Source organism: Camelus dromedarius, chromosome 2 (assembly GCF_036321535.1).
Source record: "Camelus dromedarius isolate mCamDro1 chromosome 2, mCamDro1.pat, whole genome shotgun sequence".
Classification (NCBI taxonomy): domain Eukaryota; kingdom Metazoa; phylum Chordata; class Mammalia; order Artiodactyla; family Camelidae; genus Camelus; species Camelus dromedarius.
In genome coordinates this window covers 77560554-77578055 of record NC_087437.1, presented here as the reverse complement: position 1 = coordinate 77578055, position 17502 = coordinate 77560554, and the positions used below count along the sequence as shown (strand labels likewise).

The following is a 17502-nucleotide window of genomic DNA, read 5'->3' as shown; positions in this document are numbered from 1 at the left end:
GGATTCTTAGTGCCTTGTATGAGAATCCTTTGAGCTGGCTTCTCATCTCTCTTATTACACCATTTTTCCCCCAACAAGGCTATCTAAACATGGGACATCTATAAATTTTTTTAATCATATGTCATATGACAATCAGACCTTATTAATTTTCATCTAATGACTTTTTTTGTGGATTACTATTTTGAATACTCCAGTATCTTTATTTTGAAAAAAAAAATATGCAGGAGGAATAGTCAGAGGAAAAACATTAAATTTACTTTTAGTTGAATTAAAGGCCTTGGCAGTAATTCAAAAGAAGGCTACATATTCAACTAACATATGTGTATCCATTTTTATTTTGGAAGGAAGATGTAAGGAACACAGTTCAGAGACTGGGCCATTCACGAGCTCAGAAGCCATTTTCTAGCTTCCTGGAAAGAAAAATAGAAAGAAAACAATTCCTTATTTTACAACTTATGTGGTAACCCTGCAACATCACTGCTGCATAGTATGTATGCTATTATCAAAAAAAAAAAAAAAAAAAAAAAAAAAGGAAAGAAAGAAAACAAACTAACAAACATGGAGGAGTTCAGGGTAAAGAGAAATGTTTGGGAAAATGTGTGGCAGTGAAAGAAACTCTCCAAGTTCCATTGCTAAGGGCAGAATAGAAATGCCGCACCCTGAGTGATGCTGTTTCAAAGAATGCCTCTAGGGAGGTGACTACCCAACTTATTTAGTATTCTGTGCAAACCCAGGCTTGCTTATTCAATTTATTAAATAACACAGATGTTTCAGAAGGGGAAAAAAAGTATCTGACACCTCTTTGGAGGCATGACTAATGGGCCATTATGACAGCAATTAAAGAGTAACCACTTGCAGCCTGTAACAACTGACATCGCTCCTGTGCATTTCTTAGGGTTTCCGTTAATTACATAAAATTTAAGTCTCCACTGAATTTCAATTAAACCAAAGTAGAGCATCAAATGGAAGGAAAAGCTGGTGAAGGATGACTTACTAAAAATGCACAATGGCTGAACACATAATGTTTTATGGTCAGGGTTTAATATTTCCTATTGGACTCTGACTGATTTATCAGAGCTTCTTGGCAGCCACGCAGCCTTTCAGATCCTTTTCATAGCAGCATGCCCAACCAAAGCAGTAGAAAGTAGCAAATGTCTTGCATCCATAATTAAATTTGAAGGATAACAAGATATTCATTTCAAGTGATTATTAATATCATGTCCGTCTATAAAATTTTCAGATTTAATTTTAACTTCTCAAGGATAGAGAGTGTCTCAGTATTCTTATCTCAGAGATTAGTATAGAACCTGAGCCACAGAAGCTGCTCAGAGTGTTTTCCTGAATAAATGAATGGGATTTGAGATCTTGGAGAATGATGGATGAAAAATTCTATGTCAGCTTCTACTGAGCCAGTTAATGGAAACCAAATTATCCCAGTGCACAATTAAATTTCAAAACTTAACTTTTTCTCTGATAGAAAAAACCAACAAGCCTATAAAATAAAAACACTGGTTTTAAAGTCAGAAAACAGACTCCATCTAGCCTTTTACCATTTTGAATAAGGAAACAGTTGAAAAAGACAAACGTCACTCATATCCAGAGACTTAATAATCACACATTTTTTACATCTGTGAGTTTAGATACAATGTTTGACAAAATATTGCAAAACTATAAAAATGCTCCATATTTTCTTTTTCCCCTCAGAGTCACCATCAAGTAGGTTAAGTCCAGTGAGTCCACTGAGGCTATGATGTGAGGTTTTAAGTACAGTCAATGTTTGTCAACTGTGTTTTAATTGGATTAACTTTATAAAATTTTTATTTTTATTAAATAATAGGGGCATTTTGCAATTATGTGTTTAAATGATTGTCAAACACTGCTCTTCATACAGCAATATGAAAACTGCCAAAACAGACTGGCTGGCAGGAACTAGCCCTTCTGGAATCCATATGGAAATGTAGAAATGCTCAGGTTATCCAAGAATGGAAATGTTCAAAAGTGTGAACTTCCTTCATCACTCAAATCCTATTGAGATACAGAGACTGTGGAATATCACTCTGAAATTCTCAAACCTTGGCCTAACAATAGGGTAGAGAAAACTTGAACCAGAGATCACTCATGCTAGTAATACTGCCAGCCAAAAAAAAAAAAAGTGCAAAAATCAAAATGTGAAAAGTTGAAGGGAATCATCCGGTAGCTACTGAATGGAATCATCCGGTAGCTACTGAATGGAACAAATGGATCTAAGGTTTAAAACTCTTAGGACTCCTCAGATCTTGAACAAGAGGAAAGGTCTTTGAAAAGATCACAGATCCTTTTCAGAGGAGAAATAAGACAGAACTGAGACATTACAAGACCCTTTCCCAACTGATCTACAGTATCAGTGTCTTTTTATCTGTTGTAGTCTTCGTCCATTATTCTCTTTCCTTTACGTTATCTCGCATGGAGTCTACGGGTATTTACTGAGTAACTAACCCACGTGTAGGTAGCATGCTAGGGGAGAGAAATTCTCAAATAGGTAAAGCAATCCACATCTGAGAGGAGAAACAGGTAAATATGTATGGAAATGTTTACAATACAAATACAAGGAGGTAAAAGCTTACAGGGACATATACAAAATGTATCAGGAGAATATTTATTAACCATGAACTGTCTAGTGTTGGAAGAACTTTTTAAATGCTGATGCCTTTACATATTTTTCATTAACCTACATGCAAAATTCAATGATAATATTAGGATACTGACATTATTCTCTAGTGACATCTAGGGATTTAATTTGAATATTATTTCAACCTTCCAAGTACTTCTGAATTTGTCTTTTTTTTTTCTTACTACTTTACTTAGTAAAATACTATTTTATTACTACCTTTACATATAATGTTTCCTAAAATTTTACTCAGAGATAGTTTTTAGTGCTTGGCAATTTATGCACTTCCTCAACCTCTGAAAGTAAAACTAAGAAGTACCTCAGAGCAAAAAAAGGAAATTGCAAATGTTAACAATTTGCAAATATGACTGGACGTATCTTCGTATTAGACCATGAGACAAATATGAAAAATCATGAAGTGAATCAAGAAACTGATTTGCAACTGGCAAGAGGAACTACACCATCTGGAAGAGGCAGAGTAATACACAGAAAAGTTGTGATGTAGAGGGCAAAGGATTAGTAACAGCCCTGACAACTGAGTGTGCCTTTTGCAGTAACACGCCTATTGCAAATAGTTCACAAACATACAAAATAAAATATACAGCACTGGCCTGAAGTTTTAAAAAATAAATTTCATTTAACAAGTATACAGAACTTTGTAAAATAAGTAAATCTTTTGTTTTAGATTCAGCCCTACTCTTTTACTCATTATGAGCCACACGGTAAACAGCTATTTTATACACCACTTTAAACAATAACCTTTACTAATCCAAGGTTTCTGTCAAATGAAGGGACTTTTAACCAATTTAACTTCCAAATATTAGGTAAGTTTCAGGTTAAAGATGCTAAGTTCTGCAGTATGTATGTGTTTGGACGCTCCAGGACCGATGCATCAAGAGAAGGGGCTGAAATACAAGGGCCATGCAGGGAGGTAGAGTCCTGGGAGACTGTTCTGGCCTCAAAGTCTGGTTTTCTTTAGGGAGAATAGCAGAGATTTTAGTTTCTTCTTAACTGTGAGAACCATACTACCACACTGAAGGCGTAAGTCAATCCAAAGGGATGACAAACACATTTGGCCTCTGTCAGTTTAGTATTTACCCTGAAATACTTAATTGCTTTCAGGTTAAGGCAGATCATCCTAAAGTTGCCCCATCCCAGTCAGCTGGACACTGACTCAGTAACATCTAATACTTTCTACTGATACATTTGAAACTCACTTGCCAATTGACAGCTTTGTCTTCTACCAGTGTAACTAAATGTATTGAAACTCATTTATAAAAAGACATTGCTACGTCTGCAGAACTATTATTGTTAACTTAAATAGCAATCAAGTGAATTTATGTTGAGTTTGCTGATGCCACACTGAGCATCCTTCTTCCTCCAACCTCTCGCTAGATCCTTCTTCCTCCAACATCCTGCTATATGACACAAAATTCACAAACATCAGGAGGGGATAAAGGGAAATTAGTACAAGGGTAACAAGGAAAATCTTAAGACATAAGTCACATGCATATTGAGAGAGAGAAGTGTAGGGATGTTGGACAGTTTTTATCAATGTAGCAAAGATGTGTGGGAGTTCAGAAATAGCTTTGAAAATGTAAATCAACTGTAATTCATTTTCCAGTTCTTCCCCTTTTTTTTCATCCATTTTTTAAAATCTCCCCAAAGGAAGAAGGAGGCCCTTTTTATAAAGTTGTGAAAATGTGAAAATCACCGTATTTTGTTACCAAGTAATGAGCTTAACAAACATCAGTGCTCCTCTGAGTCTGCATGGCCCCTTCCTCATCCTCTGAGGCCATCCCCCCTCAGGCTACACACAGGTTCTGGGTTGGAGAGAAGCTTCAGGAATAGGGTAGGACTGATAATACACTCAATTGCAAATTTTTCTTTTAAAGGCTTAAAATTTTAATTATTAACTTTCTAAATCCCATCAACAACAATGACTTCAGTATTGACTGTATGAACTACAACAGTTAACAAACAGCCTGAGCAAAACGTTCTGTGAGACCTCCAAATACTCAAAACTGGAAATCTGTCTGAAGCTCCATCTTAAAACCTTCAACCTTTATTACAGATAAAGAAATATTAAAAAAGCCCTTGGAGAAACCAATTATTCTCCAGGTCTTATTGTAACACATCAAATCAATTTATATTTATTGAATGTCCAACTGCAGAGGGGAAGGCAGCTTGTTTCAGACTCTGCTTCTGTAAACTGGAAAATGTAATGCCTATTTCTATGGGAACTGTATCTATCTGGGGGACCTTTTTCTGTCTGATTCTCCTATTTTCACCTTGCAGAGCAATTGTGGACATGTGTGACAGGAGTCACACCTTCTCAGAAGAAGAGGGGTGCTGAAACAACAACGTTAAGATTTACCTACTGTGGTTCACACTTTGCTTGAGAATCTGACCTGCTATAAATAGAACCTGAACTACAATAAATAATACAAATATGGTCAGCTGGCAATATTGATAAGTCACATTTTGAAATCCACAGTGTTACAGAAGTAGAACTACTTATGATTAATATCACAAAATTAAGTTATAATTTAAAACAATGGAAACAAAATATAAAAACAGCAAAGAAGTCAAATTATATAAATGCAAGACTCAAACAATGAGATTTTTTTTTTAACTACCATTCAAACAAAGCACTTATCAGTGTTATTTCCCGAATCATTAAGATGGAGAAAACTGAAAGGAGAACTATCCATAGGGAACATAAGGAAGACATCAATGTTGCTAATTAAACCTTGATCATACCTGCCAGGCTGTAAGGCAAGAGGTGCACATCAAATGCCCACAAGGCTCAATCTTGACATCTTTGTCGTTCTCAGCACAAATTTTACAGAGCTGAAAAGTGGAACCCATTTCACAATATAATTCATATTGTTCCTGGAATTTGGATCAGGAAAAAAAAAGCAACATTAAAGAATTTCTAGCATGAACTGTTAACACTGAATTTTCTTAAATACAATGACTTACAGTAAATTCCTCACACTTGATCGTGTCAGATTATGTTGCCATTTAAGACATGATTTAAACTGGTAATCACAATATGGTCTACAAAGTTACTTTTTAAAACATTTTTGAGATTTTATCAGCAATTGCATAAGCTTTTTCATACTTCTGATTAACCTTTTTTACTGGTCTTTCAGCAAGGCAACTGCATCAGTAGAGTAATTTAAAAGACAAATTTAAGGTTTTAAAAGAAATATAAATAACTATTTCCTTTGTAAATGCCACATACTCATCTAATTTTACTATCAAATTATACAAAAAATACATATATGATTCTGGCTGATCATTAATTTTATTTCTTAGATATCTATAAAAATTCCAGAATGGAAGAAAGGCAGCATATGGCAAGGCCTTTCTGCATGCTTGGCACTGTGGTCCATATTTATTATGTCACATAATTTCCAAAGCATAAGATATACTGAATAAAAAAAATATCTAAGGCTTAGTTAAGTTTAAATTGTTTTCCTCAAATTCTAGGTTAAATCTCTAACTATCATTTACACACTCTTTTCCCAGTCTATCACAGTCAAGAAAAGTAATCACTTCAGCAACCAACAGCTGTTTTATTAAACATCTGTTTTCTTGATTTACTAGTTTAGAAGCTTTTGGCATAGCTAAATTTTCAGTGTTCAAATATCAAAAAGATCTACACCACAAAGAAGATACAAATATATTGGTAAATATAAAGAAAATATAAAAACAGTATTTAATAGGATATAAAGAAAAGGAATCACAGAAATAAAAATTTGTTTAAATTAGGCAATGTTTTAGTCTAGTAAGTGCCTGCCATGTACATGGCCCTGGGTAGGATGAATAAATAACAATATTTAATCCCTAATCTACCAAAAGATCTTACAATCTTGGTGAGAAAAAGGATATACATAAACACAGATGCACACCCACACATATACCCACACATTCATATACACATTGTCTATCGTGATATATGTATAACTATATAAAATACTTTTAAGTAAATTAAGGAAAAAAACAAGAGAGAATCGATCAAGATAGAAAAGAAATCTAAAGTAATCCAAAATAAATCATGTACCACTGAAGTCCCTAAAATGATAGATAAGTATCTATACTGGTTATGACACCAAAAGGACCAATTTGCATTGATAAAAAAAATGAAAATAAGCTAAAATCACTGACGCAGAATTCAATGCAACGTAAGGGGTAAGCTATTCAAATACTTAGGATTAATTTAAGGGAGTGATACTACTCCTAAGTATGTGTTTCTAAGCAATTTTAAAACAATGGCTTTATAATGAGGAATTCTCTCTCATGAGTGTCTTTCAATGTACGTTAGAAAATACAAAATCACTACATAATTTTAAAATGGCTTTCGTATATTAAATTTTTAAAACTCCCCACACACGTGTGGTACACGTGTCAATAAGTGTGTTCACATAACAACATCAAGGCCACTGAGACCAAATCCTGGGGAATTAGAAACACAAAAAATTTTGTTGTTTTCCCTCAAATCTATAATTTGTCTTTTATTAGGTTTTTATTATTACATAAAACACAAATATATTTAATCATAAAACATTTTAATACTAAGTTACACGTAACAGAAAATATTCAGGTTCTCTCTCAGTTAAACATTGTTACCAGTTTGGTGTTTTTCAATTTTTTTTTTAAAGCACATTCATATTCATTCATGGTAATTTTTTATTTATAGAAATTGAACTTACCTAATGTAATTTTACAAACAAAATGTTACGTAATTGAGCTCTACATAACTTTTTTACGTAACAAGACGCAGAGGTTCCCATGGGAGGATGTAGGTCCATCTGCCTCCTATTAAAGGCTTCACAGTATAATACAGTATGCCTATACTATGGTCTTTAACCTATGATTAAATATTATAGTATTTTATAGTATTTCATACTGATGAAAATGCTAACGTGAACATCCTGGTGTACAGATCTCTGTGTGTATATGCAAGTGATAGGTACTTGGAATCTAGAGTCAAAGGTGTTTAGATTTTGATAATTACTGAATGTCACTCTCAAGGCGGGCTTTACCAAGTGACACTCCTACTCATAACCTATGAGGTGGCCAGCAACAGATTTATAAGAATATAATTATTAACAGGCTTCAATTATTCATTCACCTCAAACACTAATACATATAATTATTCTAATCTTCCTTGAAGTTTCCTAGACCAATAGCTCTCTCCTCATATCTAGCTCCCTACCTATGATTTATCTATCTCCCCACATAAACGTCAGTATTGTGTTGGAAGCAAGAATACTAACAGCAGAAATTCTTATCCAAAAAAATGGAGAAAGTAATGTAATTTCCTTTCAAACATGGTTAGAATTCCCCAAGTATATTTTGCATTAAACACCTGTACATGATTTTATCTGTAAGTAGAGAACAATATTTATTTCAAATGCATCACAAGTACTTATTAATTAGAAATAAGTTTCCAGAAATTGTCCTTACCTGTGTAACTTTTATATGATCATGGGGTGTAGGTTCACATAATCCAGTTAAATCAGGATTATAACTCCTCCCATCAGGATAAAGATAGCTAGATTATAAAGAGAAATTTTATTAACATAAAGTTTTACCTGCATTTAGGGTCATTTAATTGGATTCTTCTACATCCAAACCACACATTTGGATGTTTCCCTTTTAATGTAACATATCAAGAATCTATTCTATCACTGTTTCCACAATACAGCAAGTTATTTTTAGGACATTTAAAATCTAGGAATCATTTTAATAAGACAGATACATAATGAATATGGACTCAGCCTTTAAGAAATCATTTTCAATGAAACACTTTTACTGTATGTCCTTTAGGTAAGTTAAAAATTTATTTTCTTGACCACTCATGTTCTATTCCAAAAACTCTATACACTTATTTGCAATTATTATGCCTTTCAGATGAAGCACAGTTAATTTTAAACATATCATTTTACACCATGCTGAGTACCACAAGGAGAGAAAAATGGAATTGAAGCCCACAGTTTTACCAGAAAAGTTATTCAGCACTTGGGTGGTGTTCCTCTTTCTCCAGTTTCCCATTGTCTTTCTTTCTGTCTCACCTTCCACTTACCCCGAGCCATACACATGTGCACACACACACAGGTTTAAAGAATTAGAAAACGGCACAATTCTGTTTCATTTACTCCAAATCAAGCTACATGCATGGAGTGGTTCATAAACATAAGGTTCCATTGTTAGAGAGAATTAAAATAAAAACTAAAAGTTACAAGGCTGTCTTGCTGTGCTAAACCAATTTTTAATCATTCAGAAATTCATTAAAAAATGAAGTTTATTGTGTTGGTAAATACTTTAGATTAAGAAAATGCTATTATTGCTGGATTTCATCAATTCATTAATTTATGGTTAATTTTGTTTAATATCTTTCTATTCTAGATGGCTTGAATGAAAAATTAAGAGCATAATACTACAGTGGTAAATATTTTAAAGGGCAAAATTGTACTAATACTATTCTGTGAAGTAATAAAAAGATTTATCCTTAAATATTCTACAAATATGTTAGTAAGTGTTTAAAATTACTAAGGAAAAACTGGAAAAAAATTAACTTAGAGGATATACAATTCTCAAATGGTAAGAATCAAATCAGTGAGTTTTTTTTCTTAAGACTTTGTAAAAGGAGTTGATTACATCTGAATATGACACAAATTTACAGTGTCATTATGGGGGTGGGATAAAATTCTACAAATATTAAATGAGTGATAAGCAAAACTTGGTAACTTTATTTTGATACCTTAAAATGGCCAGTTTTTACAACTATTACATATTTTGTTCATCAAATTTCAAAAGTATAGAAATTCTAGGAAGAATTTAGAAACGAAAGGTTACAAACTGACAATAAGGTTGCTAGAGTAAAGGTTACAAGGTTCTATTTAATGTGTAAGGGGAAATTCAGTGATCACTGTCCTCAGTAATCCCGGGGGCTACTGATGAGCCCTTTTCAACAGAAGTGAAGAAATAAGGAATCTTGGCTGGTTATCAAAGTACACTTCTTTATCACCTAATCAGGTGACAAAGAACAAGCCAGTAGTTACTGTGGGGAGAGGAAAGGGGGAGGGGCAGTATCAGATTAACTATAAGGAAAGGACAGCTGACACTGATAGTTGGACCAGACGATATCCTGTGTTTTTACAGATCTTAAGGAAAAAAAATGAAAAAAATTAAAAAGATAATATTTTAATCTAAAAGATAATATTTTACTCTAATCTAAAAAATCCAATCTGATCTGATTATTTTAATGTAACCTATCATCAAAGTTTAAATTCCACTAGCTAAACCCCTCTGAAGGTGTGTGTGCATGTGCGTGCGTGTGTATATGTAAATAATAATGGCTAGTTTTCATAGCAGTTCAGAGGCTAGACTACTAATTAAAATACGATAATGTTACTTTTTTGACTTCTGTAAAATGGATGGAAGGTATTAGAATAATATAAATAAGGTTCATCAAAATTACTCCATTTACAGATTTGCCCACTTGCGTCCTCTTTTTATAAATTAAAACTTTGAAGTACATTTTCTTCGAAACAAAAATCCTGTCACAGTGAACAGAAAGCTACCCATAGGAATTTCTGATGCACTAGAGGTGAGGTATAAATAAGAGAATAGCAAATTTATGATAATTAAAAGAGAAATATACATTTAGTACCAGTTTGCCATATAATTCTTATGTAACTATTTCTTGAGAGCTCGTAACTTTTATCTCTTCACATAGGTCCCAATTATGTTTTCTTTTTTCCATTTTTGCAATTACTTTATTTTTTTTTATTTTGTGGGGTGAGGTAATCAGGTTTGCTTATTTGTTTGCTCATTTATTTATTTATTCACTTATTTTCAATGAAGGTACTGATGATTGAACTCAGGACTCTACCACTGAGCTATACCCTTCCCCCTGCAATTGCTTTAGAAGCAGTAAAATTTAAATTCTTTACCCATGGCAAACTCTGGTGGACTTTCTCCTGCTAGGTTTCCATCACAATCCAGGCTGCAGCAAGTTTGAGCATATGTGTCTTAAGTTTCTCAGCAAAGCAAATGGCAAAAGCCAGCATGAGGAAGTGACATTGGAACTACAACAAAAGACTAAAGGGAATGGCATTTGGCTAAAAATGAACGAGAGGAGTATTTACTATGAAGGGGACTAGCAGACTGCCTAAACTTTATGTGCAGAGAAAAAAAGGCATTCTTAACCTTAAAAAACTAAAGAGAACATATTTCTAAAGTTTGAAAAAGAACAGTTTAAGATAAACTGAACAAAGCTACTAACATATAATTCTGAAATATGGATTTATTATTAATGTCGACAAAAGGAGGAAGACATGAAGAGAAAAGGAAGGGAAGGGATGAGGGAAGAAGGAGGAGAAAAAAAAAGAAAACCTGGCATGACTGGTCAAAACACAAAGTAAAACTAGCAATTTAAAGGTTACAGGAGGCAAGAGAAGTCAAGCATTTTAAAGAATTCTCTCTTAATACACTTTTACATTTAATTTTAAACTACCTTTAAGTCTTAAGTTCTTCCTCTGTAAAATATACAAACTCATATGGTGATATGATGTTGGAATTTATTTGCTATAATATAGTTAAATTCAATGGTATCACTTTTATGTGGAATCTAAAAAAATACAACAAACTAGTGACTACAAGAAAGAAAACAGACTCAGAGATGTAGAGAACAAACTAGTGGTTACTATGGGGAGAGGAAAGGGGGAGGGGCAACATGGGGGGAGGGGATTAATAGGGACAAACTATCAGGTATCAAATAAGCTACACGGATTCACTGTGCACCATGGGAAATACAGCCCATATTGTATACATGGAGTGATACATGGAGAGTAACCTCTAAAAATTGTGAATCACTATCTTGTATACTTGTAACCTACAGTGTTGTACATCAAGCATACTTTAATTAAAAAGACAAACAAACAAAAAAAACCCAAATCACAAAGAGGAAGAGAGGAAGTGAAAGAGGAAGGCGGGCAGGACGGAAGGAAGACACCAGATTCAGGGAAATACCCACACAGCGCTTCCTATGGAAATGAAGTCTTGGGCCCATTTAATAACCAACTCTGTTTTTCAAAAAGAGAAGAGCTGCTGGATGGATTTTGGTGGTTTGTTTTTGTGAGCTGTCTGCTGCAACCGCCAAGGGAGAATCCTCTGCAAGTTCACCAACAGCCCAAAGACAGAGCCTGTCAGAATCTGCTCATGATTCCAAGAGCAGAATTAAAAGGCCCTACACTGACTAGGAGTGCAGTTTGGGAGCACAGGAGCAAAACCAGTGGGGAACCATCATTCTGCCGGGTCCGCCCTCCAAGTATTTTCTAATATTTGGAAGGAAATATTTAGACTTGAGGATTGTGAAGACCATGCTTAAAAAAAAAAAAAAAAAAAAAAAACCTCAAATAATTAGGTTATTTAAAATGACTATTTTCAGAGATGAACAATAAAAACTAAGGAACATCCATCCATTTCTTAGTCTTGAAATAAAGAACAGCCAGACCATCAGCCTCACTATCCAGTCTCTCCATCACAAAGCCGTCTCTATCGTCCACATCTTTGAGTAAAAAGCACCCTGATACCCATTTCTCATACTCACAATCCTTCCCGGCTGCCGTCAATCAGGGCTTGAAATAAGGGCTTGTTGTGTGGAATGGTCTGTAAGATGTTGCCATCCCCTGTTACATAGCCGATGGCCCACTGTCCCAATCTGGTGCAGCTTAACCGGAAAATGTAGCTGTGAAACATAAGAAAATTGTGTTTAATCACATTCAAAATGTAAGCTAACTACTAAATGTGCGTTAGATTGTTCTTAAGTGAAAGAATAAAAAACATTTTTACGTCATTCTCCTCTCCATTTATTAATCTGTAAAAGAAGCAATGACAGTAATTCTATTTAAATATCTCCAGAGTTATATGAAGAATTGGAAGTTGTAAATCTTCAAATGATTGACTGCCATCACCATCAGGGGGTGCTCTATATAAAGTGCTGGTGGTGTGAAACAGCTGTGACATAAATCATTTTGGGAAAGTAAAAATAAAATAAGTAAAAATTAATTTGTCCATCTCTGACAGAAACTGAGCCAGTTTCTACTACAGAATTCAATATATTACTGTGAAATTTGAAAATTATACATTTTCAGTTGTTAGTCATTTGTTTAAAAATAATCTTTTCTTTTAAGCATTCCAGCCATTCGACTTTAAATGAAAGATCAAAGAGCTGAACTATAATAAGAAAGCAAGTTAGGTAAGTTCATGCTGTGGCTTCCCACTAACCCTGTCAAGTTCAAAGTCTTGTGATAGGGAGCCAAAATAGTTCTAAAATATAAATAAAAATGAATGACAACGATAGGAAAACACTGCCTTGGTTTTAACTTGTTATTATTTATTAATTTAGCTAATTATCTATCTACTTGTTACATTTTAGGCCATTCCCCTTTTAGTGTATTGCACTCGATCTTGCCACCATAATCTCAGTATCTGGATGGTAAAACCCCTTAAGCAAATCAAAAGTGGGCCAACTTAAGGTGTCAGCTATATTTGAATACCCTAACTGCTATATGTATGTGGCAGAAATAAGTATTTCTTAATATACATTAGTTTTGATTGAAAAATATTATTAAAAATCTTACAGGATAATTTAGCATATATAACAGCTATACAGTCATTAGATTTAATTGACTGTATATTTAGTACGGCTGTGTGGTTTCACCTTTGAAGAAAACCAGGTTTCTAAAGAAAGGAAGTTGTGATGTTTAAATTTTAAGAACTTCATACTGGTTTTAGAACTTCTGGAAAGGACTTTTTAAGAAGGTCTAAAAACATTCTCCTAGAGAGCTTGAAAATAAATATCAACCCATCACTTATTAGCATTTTTAATCACCATCAGACAAGGTAATTCCACACAGACTTCTGGCTATCAGCTGGATCCCAAATAAAGTACAACCTGGGGAATCCAAATGTCATTGGAACAGGCCCAGCTATTCTTTACCAGGAAGCCAAAGAAATGAAACACTTTCCAAGAGAAAGGACCACTTAAATACATCTATTCTGCAAAAGAAATATTTATCAAAATTATTTAAACTGTTCAGGGTTTTTCTAAACACATTTTAATTGCCCCATCATCCCACCTTACTTAGAACAGTTTACCACAGACTAATTATTTCATCTCTAACAACCTAAAACTTGGGGGGAGGGGGGAAACACTGTCACAGAGCAGGATGAGAAGGAAAGGAAGACATCCTTTCAGAGGGCACTATCTTAAGAAAACTGTTCTAACAGTGATGAGACGTGGCTTTCGCTTCCAAAATTGTCATTAATTATCTCCATGATCTTGCAGAAGAGAACACAAAAAGGACTCAGTTTCTTTATTATTTTTTGGACAAGATGCCGTCCCGAATAACTTCTGTGTTAAATCTGTATGACTTCCATGATTCCAATCATAATACATCTCTCAAATCAGACTCTAGGACAAGACACTTTGATGTCAATCGAGAGAGAAAAAATTATGAAAAAATCTGGTTATGAGAGATTCCTGAATGAAACAAAATGACTCATCTTAAGCCACTGTCAATGTGCAAAATACCTGACCTGCTCTCATGGTTACAGTGAGAACCAGCTCTCAGCCTAAACCGAAGACTCCACAGGAGCCACACTGTTTTCTGTGCCCAACACCTTTTTTTAAACATACCATACAAATTCTTAAAAATAAAAATGGTGGAAATTATCATGGCAGAGAAGAAAGGAATCAATAACTGACTGTACTTGAAAAGATTTTGTTAAAGGACAAATGGCATTTGCACTACAAATCAAATCAAAGTGATTTTAAAAGGTAAAAGGTAGACTTAAAGAAAAACAACCAAATTCATTCCAAAAATGAAATGACCCCTCGATGAGTTTCAGTGCACTCATGGACACTGGGATGGTGTCTCCTACTAAAACGTGAGCGAGTGTGTGTGTGCGTGTGTGTGCAGGTCAGCACTGCCATTACCGCCTGCCACGGCACAAATGCTTGCATCAGCAGAGAGACAGATTTTCTGAGCCCAGATTTGCCATTAATAAGCTATGATTTCTCAGCCAAAGCCAGAGGGGCTGATCAAAGAGCCAAGCTCTGTGAGTTTCACTTAATTTCAACATTAAGCATGAGGCCTCATGGAAGAAGTTCTCAAGGACATGAAACTGATTTGGAGTGTTAACAATGGGCTTATGTGTGTACGTACTTATATGTGTTTATCATGTATGCATAAGCACACTTATATATCCTTAAATGCATTAATATGGACTTATATGTAATTATGTGTTTATCATAGAACCAAATTGGATGTCTTAAAAAATACCCTAAAATAATGAACATGAAACTGATTTATTATGTAATTAGCACAATATTCAAGTATTCAACTATACACATACAATTTTATACAAAAACAGAGGTGTCCTGAGAACAGCTAATACGCTAATATCCTACTACAATTTGAAACTCTGAGACTTACTCTCTAAATTCATCAACTTATATACTATCCTATCCTCTTTCACTTTAAGAACACTAAGTTTCAGAACAAGCATAATGTGTCAATTTAAAGAATTCAATTAAAAGGCACTGTTTTGGTCTATTATTATTTCCCTCCCCTCTCCCAATGGGTATTACTGATTTACTCAGGAATGAACCACAGAGGACTTTTCATATTTACAAACATCACATAATGTTACTGCCAAAAAGTCTTACCTTCCGGGTTTGGTGCTGTATTTCTGGAGCCGAGCTTTAACTTCATCATATGTAAGAAATGCCATGTACCCCGGATGTGTCACAGCTAGGAAATTCCAATTCCGCAAAATAGAGCCCCAAGGCTAAAAATATAAATATATTAGAAGATTATCTAGAGAATATACACTATCAATTATATGCCAACCCATCATTTAACACATGTACTGAAATCCTCCTGGACATTTTTAAAGTCAGTCTGCGCTTACTTGGCTTAGGTCAACTTCTATTACCTAACAGCAAACATGCAATTACTTATTTTCTTGTTGGGAGAAATATGATTAAGCAGAAGAGAGATTTCTTAGGAATAAAACACAGAGAGCAAAAAGGAAAACCACATAATCTCTTCTCTACAAATTCTATTCCCAATACGGCAGTTGTGATCGTTTTGAAACATAAACCACGTCATTCTTCTATTCAAACTCTCTCCCTTCAAGTAAAAGCCCAAGTCCGTATAAATGGCCTAGGAGGACCTGACAGGGCTGATGCCCAGGCCCTGTTCTGTCCCCATCTGCTGTGACCCTCCCACTTTCTGCCTCCTCCAGACACATGGGCCTCCACGTTGCTGGCCTGAACAGGACTGCACTCTCTCACCTCAGGGCTGGTGCATTTGCTGACTCCCCTCTACCTGAATTCTTTCCCCACGAATTCTTGTGATTCCTCTCTCCAAATGTCACCGCCTCCATGAGGCCTTCTCAGATCCCCCAAACTGAAGAGGGTCACCTCTCACCTCGTTCCTCATCTCCGTGTGTGTGTTCTGTTCGCTGCTCTACACTGGGACACCTTGTTCTATACAACAAAAAGCTCTATCACATGAGGGAAGAGATTTGGCGAGGTCTACACATTAACCAGAAGCTACATGAGAACAGGGAACACCTCTCTCTCGCTTACCAAGAGGATCCCAGCACTACTGCACAGTGTCAGAGCACAGGGGTCGGGCTGGGACAACTCCTGGTGAACAGCTTCTCCTAATGAGGGACGTGGCTGAAAGGCCAGGTCTCCCCTGATAAGGCACTGCTGTACTCACATTTGGTCTGCCCTTGTACAATTATAAAAGTGGAAAAAGTTTACAGTTTAGAAGTTCTGTAAAAATCTTCCACAGAAACACAGAAACACATACACACACGGTTTGTATCACTCTCTCTTTAACGGGATTAGCCGTCCCTCCAGTTACCATGGCAAGAGAAGAAAGGCAGCCGGTGATAGACAACTTTGCTCAAGGGTGTGAATGAATCATCTCTGCCATATCTTTAAGGCTGAAGCTACATTTATTCCAAGGAATTGGTGGTCTGCTCTAGCTAATGTGCCAGATTATTAACTCAAATCTTCTACATAAGAGAGAAGAAAAAGGTATTTTATGTTGCCAAGTGAAAGCTGTTGAAAGAGTCATCCTAGACATGATTACTGGTGAAGGGCTCCTGCTCTCTGTTTGTTTTCAGACCTGTTCCTCATTACTGTTAAGCAAGTTTCAAATTTACAAGGCAGGACTCTTTGAGGATTATATCCCCGGAGATGAGGATAACAAGGGAAAGAATGATTTAGTGATGAAGAGTTTAACCTTTTCCGACGTAACAAGAAAAATCTTCAGGGTATTTCCTCATCACACTAAAATAACTAACTGGGCAAAAACGAGCTCTGGAGAACACTGTAAAGAGAGGTTCTATCTATGTACTTGGAAAAAAAACATGTTTTTACTTTTCTTCTTAAGGCATAATTAAAAAATTGCATAAACAATACTTGGAGGAGTATAGCAAGTGCTTAAAAAAACTGAGAAATAACTATTACAGGCATTGAATTTTGTTTTGTTCTGCTTCCTCATCTACAAAGGACAGGGATGAAAAGAATACAAAATATCTGGGTCACTTCCATCAAAATCCACAGAAATTAATGCAAGTTTTTTTAATTTAATGCTGAACTTTACAGAGAGTCAATGCACAGATCAAACACAAGTGAACAGAAAATGAAATTGAAGTTTTGAGTCAGCTGCTGCAGTATTTAGCGACCATTTCTTAGTATATAATCCAGAGGGCCGGTTTCTAACTGCAGAAATATTTATGTAGTGAAGTCT

At 35.1% G+C, this 17502-nt stretch overlaps 1 protein-coding gene across 7 annotated transcripts in view; it reads right to left on the bottom strand.

Annotated features, from left to right (window-relative positions):
- Positions 1-17502, bottom strand: part of CBLB (Cbl proto-oncogene B) — a 259798-nt gene that overhangs the window by 67612 nt on the left and 174684 nt on the right. For all 7 annotated transcript variants that reach the window (XR_010384605.1, XM_064495746.1, XM_064495759.1 and 4 more), the window contains 4 exons: positions 15399-15520; positions 12276-12413; positions 8126-8213; positions 5411-5542 (listed from right to left, as the gene is read on the bottom strand). Coding sequence is in view for 6 of the 7 variants with exons in the window: in XM_064495746.1 (XP_064351816.1) it covers positions 5411-5542; positions 8126-8213; positions 12276-12413; positions 15399-15520 (480 nt within the window). In the remaining variant the exon portion in view is untranslated. The remainder of the gene's footprint in view (positions 1-5410; positions 5543-8125; positions 8214-12275; positions 12414-15398; positions 15521-17502) is intronic.